The 12,889-nt window shown below is 39.6% G+C and overlaps 1 protein-coding gene across 3 annotated transcripts in view; it reads right to left on the reverse strand.

Moving 5' to 3' along the window:
- Nucleotides 1-12,889, reverse strand: part of tead1b (TEA domain family member 1b) — a 35,686-nt gene that overhangs the window by 10,238 nt on the left and 12,559 nt on the right. Inside the window, exons 4-6 of one of the 3 annotated variants that reach the window (XM_049718892.2) lie at nt 5,290-5,354; nt 1,951-2,013; nt 1,798-1,860 (exon numbers count right to left, since the gene is read on the reverse strand). In XM_049718892.2, coding sequence (XP_049574849.1) covers nt 1,798-1,860; nt 1,951-2,013; nt 5,290-5,354 — 191 coding nt within the window. Of the gene's footprint in view, nt 1-1,797; nt 2,014-5,289; nt 5,355-12,889 lie in introns of all 3 variants that reach the window. The other 2 variants (XM_049718891.2, XM_049718893.2) reach the window with 2 other exon arrangements.

Here is a 12,889-nt window from a genome sequence, read left to right on the forward strand (position 1 = left end):
TTAAATGAGAAAAGACAGAGATTCATACAAAAGCCGTCTGTTTTTCCTCACAGAGCTGCCTGCGCTTCTGAAAGAGCATGCATTCATGTGGCTGCGTCACTCTCTGTGGCTCTTTACACATAGACACACCACAGATTAACGAGGCGTCATTACTGGCTACGGAATACTGGAAGTGAAACAAAAAAGCGAGAAAGTCAAAATGTATAGTATTACACCCAAAGGAGAAAAGGCAGAATGGAAGTATCAGTTTTCATTAACTTAATTGGTTCTGGTTCAATTTCATATGCCCTCCTCCTCATTAGTGCACTTGCGTGATGTGTTAATGTTAGTACAAATAAAAGAAAATCTGATGAGACCTCCCAAGAAAAATAAAAAAGGCAAGTGCACGCCACAGTACTGTGAGAGCATTGTTGGATTATCAAATAATAAAGGCAAGTGCACGTTACAGTACTGTGAGAGCATTGTTGAATTAGCAACAGGTTGATGGGAGGACAGAAAGCAGAAGGCGTTTCACTAAACTGCTTGCTTGTCAGCCATTCTGCGCTTTGAATGTGAACTGCTGAGCCCTTGACAGCAGATGAAAGTTAGATTAGACTGTCAAATAAGGGCACGCTGTCATTTTATTTATTCATTTACGCACACATCCCCTGTTCTGCCAGAGAGCAATTGCCTCAGCGCTGGCGCTCTTAGCTAATCACCAAACGGCCAATGCCTGCGTGCTCCCCCACATAAAACAGCCTAGCATAGAGTCGATTGAGAATCTGGTGGTTTTACGTCATAAGTTAGATATGTGTCAACCACATCAAAATCATTGTAAAGAATGTGTCCAAAGTCACTATGCACTTACCTTTTCCTATTTTGTTTCCAATATCATTCAGACAGGCATGAGGCCGGCCATCAGCATTTATCAACTGCTTAAGCTGTGCAGTTTTTGTGAGCACATTTGCCAATTGAGACACTGGGGCACCTTTTTTCACTTGGCAAAAAGTTTGGTCCCCGACAGTCCTGCGCTACGTGGAGAAGCTTTATGGCTGTCACACTGCTCCATCAATAGTATGATTTACACCATCAATGGCAAGAGTCTCGAAAAACGATCTGTTCCTGTCAACATGACGTGGTGGAAAGCATGTTTAAATCATAACTGATGAAAGCACTGAAACTGTTGTCAGGGATAGAAACAGAAACCAATTTCTCAAAATCGAAGCAGCGAAATGCTGATGGCCTCATTTAGCCTGAATAAGACCCGAAACAAAATAGCAAAAGGAAAGTGCATAGTGACATTTGAGTCACTTTTTATCAGGTCCAATATTTGGTCCTTGATCTTATCAAATTATACAGGTTCCAATTTGGGCTTTAGCATGATGTATGGTGAAATTAACAGTCCTACAAAATTTGGAAAATTAATGTTGCTTTGCAGGTAAACTCGTTTACAGTATTTGCTCATCTCAGCCGGCTATTCTTATATATGTTGGTATCTGTTATAATGTAATGAGCAATTGCTCGTGCGTCAGTCATCGAAAACATTTTGCCATATGTTGGGGATCAATTAGTTGTGGGAATGTGAGAAAATAATTCATGATTATTGAAATTATAAGGTAGAATCATACATAATCAATGCAAGAGAAAACAGAATATGAAGGTGAGTTGGACTAGCAAGGGTGTTAGAGACAATATAGACAAAGTCAATAGCAAATTTGAGTTAGGGAGGGCATCAGGTATTAGCTAGTCCCTGTGGGAAGAGGGAGTTTAGTTCAGACGCACAGGAACAAATAGGGCCAAAAGCAGAAAAGCGCATACCTTTAGCTTGGAATGAAATTCACGAGATTTCCTTCTGGCTAGAACCTGAATGTGACTAGACACCTGCGGGGTAGGGGAGGAGAGGAAAACAAAGGAAGAGCCTGTAACCATAGCAATGAAAAGCCCCCTGTAACTGGGCAAAGCCAGACGTACCTTAATGGCAGCTTGGATTTCTCGAACTTTCTTTCTTGCTAAGACCTGTATGTGACTAGACACCTCCATTCAAAAGAGAAAAGGGGAAAATAAACAAAACGAGAACACACGTCTTTGTCAGGGAGACAAGGTGCAGGTCAGTGGCATCTCCACACAACACACCGTGCTAGCATCCAATAAAGCATTATCCTGTGTGTCGTCGTTACTTAAGTGAGCTGATTAAGGAGGACGCAGGCCCCTTTAGAACACATTATAAGCACACAGATGTGAGCCGCTGTGTACTGAATGTCAATTGGTTAGTTTCATATTCTTGTGGGAAATGGATGAGGCATTTCACTGGCCAAGTTTACTTCCTGTGCAAAATATGCTGGCATTGTTTATGGAATCCTATCGAACGCTATTACGTTAGCAGGTGTGAGTCAAACAGGATTTCTTATCATCAGTGGACATTATGACCTGTTCAAGTTTACAGAACAGGAAGTTTAACAAGCCTTGATAACTGCACACAATAGAGGACTCTGACAAATGATATGAAAATCTTGACTTGGGAAGGACGGTAGTATTCTGTAAGCGGGCTCCCTTTTAAATCCATAAATCTTATTTGGAAACTTTTTGGTATGGAGTCGGGAATGGTAAATTTTCATGGTTCTTTCCATACTCACATCATTGAGTAGTCATTGCACCTTGACTAACAAGTGACCTGATTGAGGTTTTGGGGAGATACGAGCCACCGCTTTGATGATTCTTTGCTTTGATTTGTGAGCACATTTTTTCCATGTCCACTGGACGGTGGCAGCTAATTCAACTCAACTCACTTGACAAAAAGCAATTTGAGAGCTAGGGAACAGTTCTTTAAAATAGAGGCTTCTAGTTTTCCATCAAAAAACAACATAAAAAAAAGAGAATATCACATTGTGCATTTAAAACAACCATATAACGTAAGTTAGGAAAGTCCACTGAAGTGCGGCAACACAAGTAGGCAAACAATATACAGAGGCAATATTCTTTACCCTCATTGAAAAATAACTAAAATTACTGTAGCTTATTGTAAGTCTGCATGTGAGTTTTACATTCCCCTTTACCATAAGGTTACTTGTGTATGGCTGCCCTTTTCCATTCTAAACTGTTGTTATTGTACAATACCGATACTGGATATGGCATTGTTCAGGGTTGTTTCTGATTGAGGTTTCGGTTAAAGTACAGGGCCACTTGTTACATAAAAATCCTTTTCATGAAATAGAGGATTTGTTTGAATAAAGGTGCCATTGAAATATAAGAGCTAGAAAAATAATGTCCATACTTTTCCTATCAATAATATGAGCTATAATTTGTACAACTGTGTGGACCAAGTGTGAGTTGAAAAGCAGAGACACAACCAAGTCTTTATTTATTAATACTTAGGTACATTGTCAAAAAGTCACTTTCTACATCTTCTTCATTTTTAATGGGACACTCACATAATCTTTGTTAATTAACTGGCTGATTTTAACAATTTTGTTAATTTCATTTTTAAAGCACATACAAACCTGACTTGTGTTTTACAGCTCTCAATTATGTATTTGTAAAATTTATGATATAGCAATTAAAAATCAGTTACAAATGCTCCAACCTTGTGCACTGATACTATACCATCAGCCTGACTTACACGTTTTGGTTAGGAGCAATGTCAACCTTGTGCAGGCTGAGATACACGCACAAGTTGACAATACTTTTGGGTGACTACTGAGCCAGCCGTGGCTTAGAATTCAGTGCAACCACCATCCAAACATTACATTAGCAGTCCCGTTATGACTGTGTGAGGTGACTTCAGGGACTCCTTGTAAATAAAAGCGAATGTGTTTATGTCTTGGCACAATATTGTACAACAGATTACTAGGGAGATTAACACTGGCTTTAGAATGCCAAAATCTGCATTGGAATGCTTGAGTCAACACACACTATAGGAATGAGGAAACTAAACCTATATACAGTAAGTGGCACCAGATTATAAAGCCTCGTTTCCACTGACGGTATCTACTCCATTCTATTCTACTCGGCTCTACTCCATTGCCACTATAGGGGAGCCCCTCTTCACCTGGCTAGTGACATGTTACTGTGACCGTAGCTTGCGCGTACTGGAACATTTCGTTCTTCGTGGACCCGTCCAGCTGCCTCTGCACAGCTTTGTCAGCTAGTAATGTTAAAAAGATTTGAAGTATTTATTTGCTTGGAAAGCATTCATTTTTCCTTGCTTAGTTGTTCACTGTTAATGGCGGCTGTTAATGGCAGCTGGTTTGCACAGCCGCACATTCTTGTACATTCTCTCATTGACCTCTAAAATATTTGTCATGTTTTAGAACCGGCCTACTTTTTTTTTTAGAACCAAACAGGAATAGGTACCCCCCCAAAAAAAAGGTAGTAGAGTGGAGCTGGGTAGATTTGTCAGTGGAGACTAGGCTGAATGCAGAATAGAGTAGTCGATGAAAACGACAAGGCTTATAAATTGTATTTTGGGGGGGAGAAAAATCCAGACCAAAAACAATACAGCTCAGATTCACACCCAAAATCTCAGTTTTCCTAATCGTGTTGAAGTCTTTCATTTCCTCTACTTTCTTTTGCCACTGGACAAATATTTTTGGTGAATTTAAGTGATATTAAAGTGATTATAGTCAAGTAGGCCATTGTAAACTTTCCGTGGCTGGAAGCAGAAATTTTGAATGCATTTGTTCGCTGCAGTCAACATGATTTGGGAAAGGGATTTTGGGTATGCGGTGTAAAAAAAGTTGCATCGGCGCATCACTAGTCTAACAGATGTGAGCGTAGTCTGTATTTCAGCACTTTGGTTGACAAACATGAGCTCATCTGTGGTCAGAGGTGTGCATATAGCCAGCTGAGGGCACGATGCACTACCCAACACAGACGAACACTCTCTAGTTAGAGATGGTACCAAATTATTAAGGCCTAGACTTTCCCCATTAATAAAGACTTCTACCACAGCCAAGTGCATGAACTCTGTGATTTAATTTACAAGGACAAGGAATATTTTTAGTAACTGTGGTTACTTCCTTTTTACATGACATATCATTGATGCTCATCATGTTCAACTGATTTTGTCAGATTAAATTAAAGGTTACAATTTGAGCAAAGGCTGGTCATGAGTTCATAGAATTGTAAAGGGGGAACATGACTGATGTTTTCATCTCCAAATTCACCGCTTCTAAGGCTCTTATGTGTGTTTCAAAGTGGAACTAAGAGTGACAATTTCAGAGACGTCTAAATCCATGGACATCTGTTCATGCGACATGGCCGTGACAGGGGGATTAGTCCGCCATGCAATGGAGACAGTCTCTCTCTTCTTACCTGCTTGCGAGTCCTCGTCTTTCCAGTCCGAAGCTTGATATATCTGGCAATCAGCTCATTCCGACCTAAAAAACATAGAATGGTAAGAGTCTAAGTTGACACATGCTTATACCAAATTGGGTGGGATTCACACTAAAATGAGTTTGAATTACAAATTTATTGTTCTGGGTTGACTGTGTGTAATATATTACACCGTATGTTTTTAGATGCGTTGTCAAATACAGACAATAATGGCAAAAACACAAGATGCTGCTTTTGCATAAAAACACCACACGGTATTAGCATAAAAAAAAAAAAAACAGCTCCGGGAGCCCAGGCCCTCAAAGTAATGCCATTCAATTTCATTCTCTTCAAAACACAACGAAATGAAAGACATGCTTGTTCAATCTATTACATGGATGAAATGGGCTTAAAACGGAGAAGACCTGACTGGATCCTAATTAATGCACATCTTTGTACAGATTTCCAATTAACAAGGGCTCGAAACATTCTTGTGCCCTCAGGTCTGCTCTAATTGTTGTCACAATGCACATGACCCCTGCTTAGCCCTTTCATATGTTAATAACATGCCGCCAAACAAAACTATTAGACAAATTATATGTTAGGGGGGGCTCCAATTATGTGTCCAGCTGTAGCTAAGCAATGCCAGTGTTCTGCTCTACTGTTCTATGAAATATACAACCCCGCCTGCAACATTTTTGTTCCTTCACTTCAATATCAGCTAATTCTCACCACGACACCTGAACAAACCACACAAATTCTAATATTATGGTGTATTCTATTATATAATTATCAATATAAGATATGCATAGCGAGTAGTAAATGGCAATATTAGCACATATGCAGACACAATTCCTATACTATTCCGTTTTGTGGCAAGTATATCTAATTCTATCCAAAGGAAGGGGAAATCACATATACTGCACTAGCTGAAAAGCAAATTCAGTGCAACCATGACAGTGTAAATATGGTGTGAATGACAATCTATTTTTAATGTTGGGCAGCCACACGCCGTCTCCTGAGAAATAAATATCAGGGGATTTGCGGACTGTCTGTGTCGTGAGCCTGTAAACTTTAGCTGATGGGTAAAGATTTCAATAATTCACACACTCTGGAAACGTAACATGACAATAGAAGCATTCATGCAACCTCCTGATTCTGAGATCAAAGCACACAAATGGCCAGCTGAAAGCTTGCTTGCTATTGAATAATTTATTCTTTTCACTCAACTGGAGGAAAGAAGCTCAGTGGGTCCAGTGTTTGTACAGGAAAATAACAATGGCTTAAAAATGTCTCTAACATAATTCTGGCTTTGCGACCTGAAATCGATAAGGTGCAAGATCGGTCCACAAATAAATTGAAACAGGGGAAAAAATAAAATATGGCAGAAATGTTTCTTCACATTTGTAAAATCTGGACAGCTGGAGTTGCATATAAGAGATTTTTTTGATTTTGCAGAATCAGTTGTCCAATAAGGTCTTGTTTTGAGGAACCAATTTCAGAATCCAGCAGAAATTAAAAAAATTTCTCGGGTTGCAGTCAAGTGAGGCCATAAACACCATCACTATATACTATACTAAGCCGGGCCGAACTGTACGGTGACATTACATGGATCAATAATAATGGCTGCCTGGGCAAGTTAAATGTCAAATGGGGCTAGTAAATTCACTTCACCGTTGTAAAAAATAAAATAAAAAAGTGAAATGGGGGGGAAGAAACGACTGTAAAAGATTACATGATTTTATGATTAAAGTAGATAACATGAGCTGTCAAATGACAAACAATAAACCAAAGTAAATCTTGATTGGTATCTCAATTTTGAACTCACGGTTTGATACACTATTAGATTTTTAACATCGAATAAGAATCAGTTTTATTCATCACACACACCAAGTTTGACCTCTACATTTGAAAAACATCACATGGCACACATTAACAAGAGGATAGCTGAAGAAATTCTTCAATCTTGGTTTACATTATTTTAAACTAACTTATAATTATCATTATTAATGTTATTATATTTAAGCTTGGTAGCACTGTGAACTAAGTTATTTTCATACAAAAATATGATCTGACTTCCATTGGTAATCGGGTTAACGTGCTGTAGGAACGGAGTTGCCGATCCCGTGCATGAAAGGGCTATAAATAGGTTTTGTGGCACATCTGTGAGGCAAATGGAAAACAAGAAAAGCAAGGACATAAAATGTCCCCAAGGGTTCACATACAGATCTTGAAAGCAATATCACAGATTACAGAGTATAGATTAGGATTATTAGGATTATGATGATTATGACTATGATTATTATACAAAAAGCCAACACTTAATATATAAATATATAATGGCGTTTTCAGTGCTGACAGGTTACTGAATCTACACTTTTGTGACAGATTAGTGGAGACAAACAGTCTTTCATTACAGGTATGACTTCACATTTTTTTAGTTCTATTTTTCCCGCGTCTGTGAAGACTGGTAGAGTGTTTTTAAATAAAAAATCATTTTCATTTCATTTTTCGATTTACAGGCTTACTGTCAACATAGCTTTTTCTCAAACTAAGCTCTGCCCTTAGTTAGTGGGGGGATTTGCAGTGTAAGTAAAGTCCAGCAGTTGAACCAACCCTTAGAGAGGCCTGAGAAAATTAACTCTTAAGTGGCATGTTCCAGTCCCTCAAAGGTGCAAGAAATGAATTGAAATTTGATTGCAAGATCTCCAAGAAGCTGTTTGACAGTTCAACGACTGGAGGAAGCCGATCAAGTGAGTTTCCTTGTGAATCTCAATAATTCTGGAGGCGCTAGGAAATATGAATGGCACTCCACCCTTATCTGCACAAAAGGATGGTGGCTCAACAGTCACTAGGCCGTCCCCAAGTAGCCCATTCCTTATTCAGTCAGAAATCCAATTTGGCTACCAGCATCTTTTCTTAGGAAGCCGAGACAGGGCCCCTCTGTTGTGAATAACAATGAAAAACATTGTGACGTTTGCTGTGGACCTACTTCAGTGATGCCACACCCACAGAAAATAAAGCAGGTGTCAAAATGAAATAAAAGTTGTTGTTGTTTTTTTTTTGCCCGACAAAGTGGCGGAGTAAGGCGGTTTTGGGTTTTTTGTAACACATCTTTGAATTCCAAAACGAAGCCATTTGTAACACGACCGACTATTTTTGGTCAAGGCATGCTAAACAAATAACGGTCTTGGCTCTGTCCTCTGAACAGCAAGAACGATGCTTTACAGCTCTGTTGCATCTTTTTTTCCCCTCCAATTTTGAAACATATCCATTTCCTGTAAAAGCAACCCCCTCTGTTATTTCTAATGCAGGCATGACCACAGTCACATCTGGGCTATAGCACTCTTCCAAGCACAGATCCTGGCTTGAAATCAGCCTGTAGATAGCTTGCAAGTGGTCTGCAAGTGTGCGGCTTCCAGCACTTTACTTGACGGACACCGGGCAGCCTCCCACATCACAGAGCACATCTGCCACACTTGCTGGCCTGTAGGGACTGCCCTATCGATATGCCTCTTTTTAAATCTTTAGAAAGGACACAGTACATTCTAACGACAAGCAAATAATTGAAAATGGCACACAGCCTCTTGATTGTTATTTACTGCTTTTCTGCCAAGTCAGCACAACGAACAGCCAATTGCTCCTCTCGCATACCAAAAGAACTGACGATTGTTGCTTCTTGTTATCATAGATGACCAAGGAAAGTAAATGTGACAAATTTACAAAAGTAATTACTTACTCATCTTGTGTAACTTTCCTGTTTGTGGATTGGAATTGTTGATTAAAAGTGGATACCGACCTTTTTTTTTTTTTTTGTATGATACACTGTTAATATTCCAAAAGAACATTGATGGCGTAAAATCCCAATAACACAAAGAAAAAAAATCCCCTTCAAATTAAATCAGGTTTAAATTGAATTTTGCCATGCTAGGACAGAGGCTTCACCCAGAACCAATTCAAATTGGACATTTGGCAGGAATTTAGGTTAAACTTGGAACATTCCATTTCACATGTTAATCTTTCTCCATCTATCCATTTTCTTTGTACTCTCATCTCTTTGAATCTTATGAGATCAGGTTAAAATCAATACATTTGGATCCTTTACGGCCAACATACACATGATAGCAGTTTACTTATCTGATTTATGAGTGGCATGTTTAAGCCTTGGCAATGCCTCTGCTTTCTGAGTGCTCTCAATAATTCATTACTCACACGTAGGACTAATTATTTCGTGTTTATTAACATTAGTTAATTGGTGCACAAGTGTGTGTGTGTGTGTACATGCGTAGTGTAGGTACGTGTTGTGTGGAGCAGAAGGGGTGGTGCCAACACAGATGGAAGTGACAGATGACTTACGGGTCTCATGCTGTAATTAACGGGACAACAAAGCAAATTAACAATATTAAGGTAATTGTCGAAGGTCTTTAGTGATAGCAGACACGAGGAGGAACTCTTTTAAAAGCTTTATCAATGTAACGCCACAGTTTTGCCAAAAGCAAGTGAACATCTTACTAAGGTGCACAAGAGCACAACATGTTCACAATTTATTATTATTATTAGCTTGTGATTTGATAATATTGTTGGGATTGGCTAGAATATGCAGACCTGTATTCTGGGTATCCCTGAGAATTAAAAGAAGTGAAACTATTGCTGTTTCTTATTTAAGATCAAATAATAGCAATTAAACTAAATATGAACGGGTGTCTCACAGGTGTTTCCAAAGGCATAGTGAGTCGGGTGGTTTTATTACCCCACATGACAGTCAGGCTCTGTTAGCCTCCAGGTCACTGCTGGTGGAAGTCAGAGGATAACATCTACTGACATCAGGCTCCATCTAAGCCGCTTTCAAGTGAAAGTGTTGCTGCTGGATTTAAAAAAAAAAAAAAAAAAAAAAAAAACAACGTCAAGGCCACAGGCTGCTTGATGGAGATGTTATACTTTGTCATACAAGAGACTTGGTTTCCACATTTATAGGCAGCATGCATCAGGTACAATCTGTTCTTCAGCCTCTATTTAGTAAATACAATATCAAGGACATTACGCAGGCTAAACATTAATGAAAGTACATTGCTGAAGTTATTGCTAGTCATAAAGTGCATTTGAAGAGAAATCCCGTCAGTAACAACACAGACATAACTTCTTTATAAAATGTTCTAACATACGCAGTGTACTCGCCAAATCAATAGCTAACATTTCTATGCAAGGAAAGAAACCATTTCAAGAATTATTCTGAATGGGGCTCTGTAAACGAGCTTTGTGGGCGCATAGATTTTCGTGGTACTTGACAAATGTTTGATGAATTTTGCTGAGCAATTTAGAAATTCAGCCACAGCAACATAAAGTTCTCTTCATAATGCTGTGTTCAACTGTAATTAACAGCTCTTTAAAAATCCATTTGTCCCTACTCTGGACACCAAAAGAAATCAATACTTAACTTCAAACGACCTTATTGAGCTGGCTAAAAGGCTTTATTGCAGGGCCTGGGCCAGGCACGGTTGAGCTAATGTGTTAGTTGAACAGTGGGGGACTAAAGGTGAGGTGTTCTCGCAAAATCTTACAAGACATCACAAAGCAGCAGGTCATTAACCTGAGCCTTCCTGGAGACACTGAGAGGATTACAGCAGCAACCTCTACTGAACTCTAGCTGTATTAAGACAATGCTAAAGAGTCCAAGACGGCATCTTTATCATCTGGGCTGGTCAAACCCATTCTGATTCCTCTCTCCACGCTGCCCGCCCCTCAAACGAGGCTAAGAGCTGAAACCTGCAAGGCTGCACTCTACGCAATATACTCACAGGGGACCAATTTGCACAGCCAGCCCTTGTCTGAATCACTCTATCAATTAGGAGCCACTGTGTTTATCATCACATACATTATTGCGGAGACTGGCCTGGTCATTGTGTTGAGCTGTGTCTCTCAGGGGGGGAGAGATAGAGACAGAGAGGGATGAAATAAATGACCAGGGAAAGATGCTACACTCGGACGGGCTGCTGGACTAATCTGAAAAGACGGCTATAATTACGAGTCACCCGGGGAACCGGCTGTGTCTTATGTGTGAATACGGTATTAAGAGTCAGGAAGTTGCACTGCCCGCTACTCTACAACAAAGTAAGACACAGAGTCAAATCAATACTTTCAATCTCTCCGGATCAATGGCATGTCGGAGCACAAAGGAAGAGAGCCTGACTGCGACAAATATGTATAAATGAAGAGTCTAACTTGGCGGTCATGATGATGGCTATTTCAAGTTCAAATCATGATCGCAGGCTGAGGGAATCATTGCATATACAAAGTGGTTATAATTGTGACTTGCTTTTAAGTCCCTTAAACGTAGCACTACCTTGACATTCCCACAAATACAATAGTATTATGGGCTGAGTAAGATATGTTGAAGCGATATGATTATTTGGTGTCTCTGGTTCTTTTGTTGACGGGGAATCTGTGCAGTGTTGAGAGATACTTGTCACTTGTCATCAAACAGCAAAAGAATAGATGACAGGCTCTGTTCGCGGCAGTGCGCAGTCCTTGTGCTCGAGAGAAAAACAGTAGCATTCAGTTTTCATTCATATGCTGATTACTCAAAATGGTTCCATCAGTGTGAGGTGATCTCATCAGAATAAAAGCGTTTCATCAACAGAATATGATGTAATCATTGGCATGAAATGTGATTCTGAAAAAGAGCACGATAGTGACGGCTTCATCTTTAAGAGGAGCAGAGTCTCTGTGTTTTAGTCAAACAAAAGCAGCCAACTGGGAACATGCAACCTGAAACCAGATGCTTGGCTCCAATGGCCTCGCACAGCAGGGACACACCCCGTGTGCTACTGATGCACACAGGCAGCGAGCGGCCTGCTATTCACCACCCACAGCAGACAACAGGCTTGCACATATCTAGATATCGTTTGAAAGCATTTAGTGTCTTCAATTAAAAAGAACAAAATCTGCATTATTATTAATCGAAGGTACAAAATAATTTGAACGAAGCGGTATCTGTTTTTTTGGGGGGGGGGTTTCCTACAAAGTCGTCTTTTTGAAAGTGCGAGGACTCCGACAGTAACGAATTATATTTCAAGTAAGGTCAAGATTGAAATTTTAAATATATTTTTTCAAAGCACTTGCTTATGCTTCAATCAATTCCACACTGTTACACAAGGTGACAAACAACATTTGGTCTTCCCTTTATAGTTAATGTTAAGAAAGCCCCGATTATAAAATGTAGATGTCTGGTATCATCAACTTCTTGCCTGCTGCTTTCACCAAACCAGTCTGTCTGTTTCAAAATCAGAACAGAATTAGACGAGTTATGAATTAATTGGAGCCCAAACACTGCCTCACTGGCCTACCCTGACCACACATCCCTGGGATAAGAACTTTTTGGATGACCTCAGGGGGTCTTGGTCTGAAATTTTATAAAGCTCAACAGGAGCATATTTGAGATTTTGTGTGGTTGACCTTTCAAAGTCTGAATATTGCCAATATTTTTGTTTGAAAGGGTTATTGGCTGCATGTAAACGTTTCGCTTGTTGGCATCCCCATTGAAATGATACACTTCAGTAAGCTTGTGGCGGGTGGAGCTTGACACACTATTTATTGTCCCTCT

Source organism: Syngnathus scovelli, chromosome 4 (assembly GCF_024217435.2).
Source record: "Syngnathus scovelli strain Florida chromosome 4, RoL_Ssco_1.2, whole genome shotgun sequence".
NCBI lineage: Eukaryota > Metazoa > Chordata > Actinopteri > Syngnathiformes > Syngnathidae > Syngnathus > Syngnathus scovelli.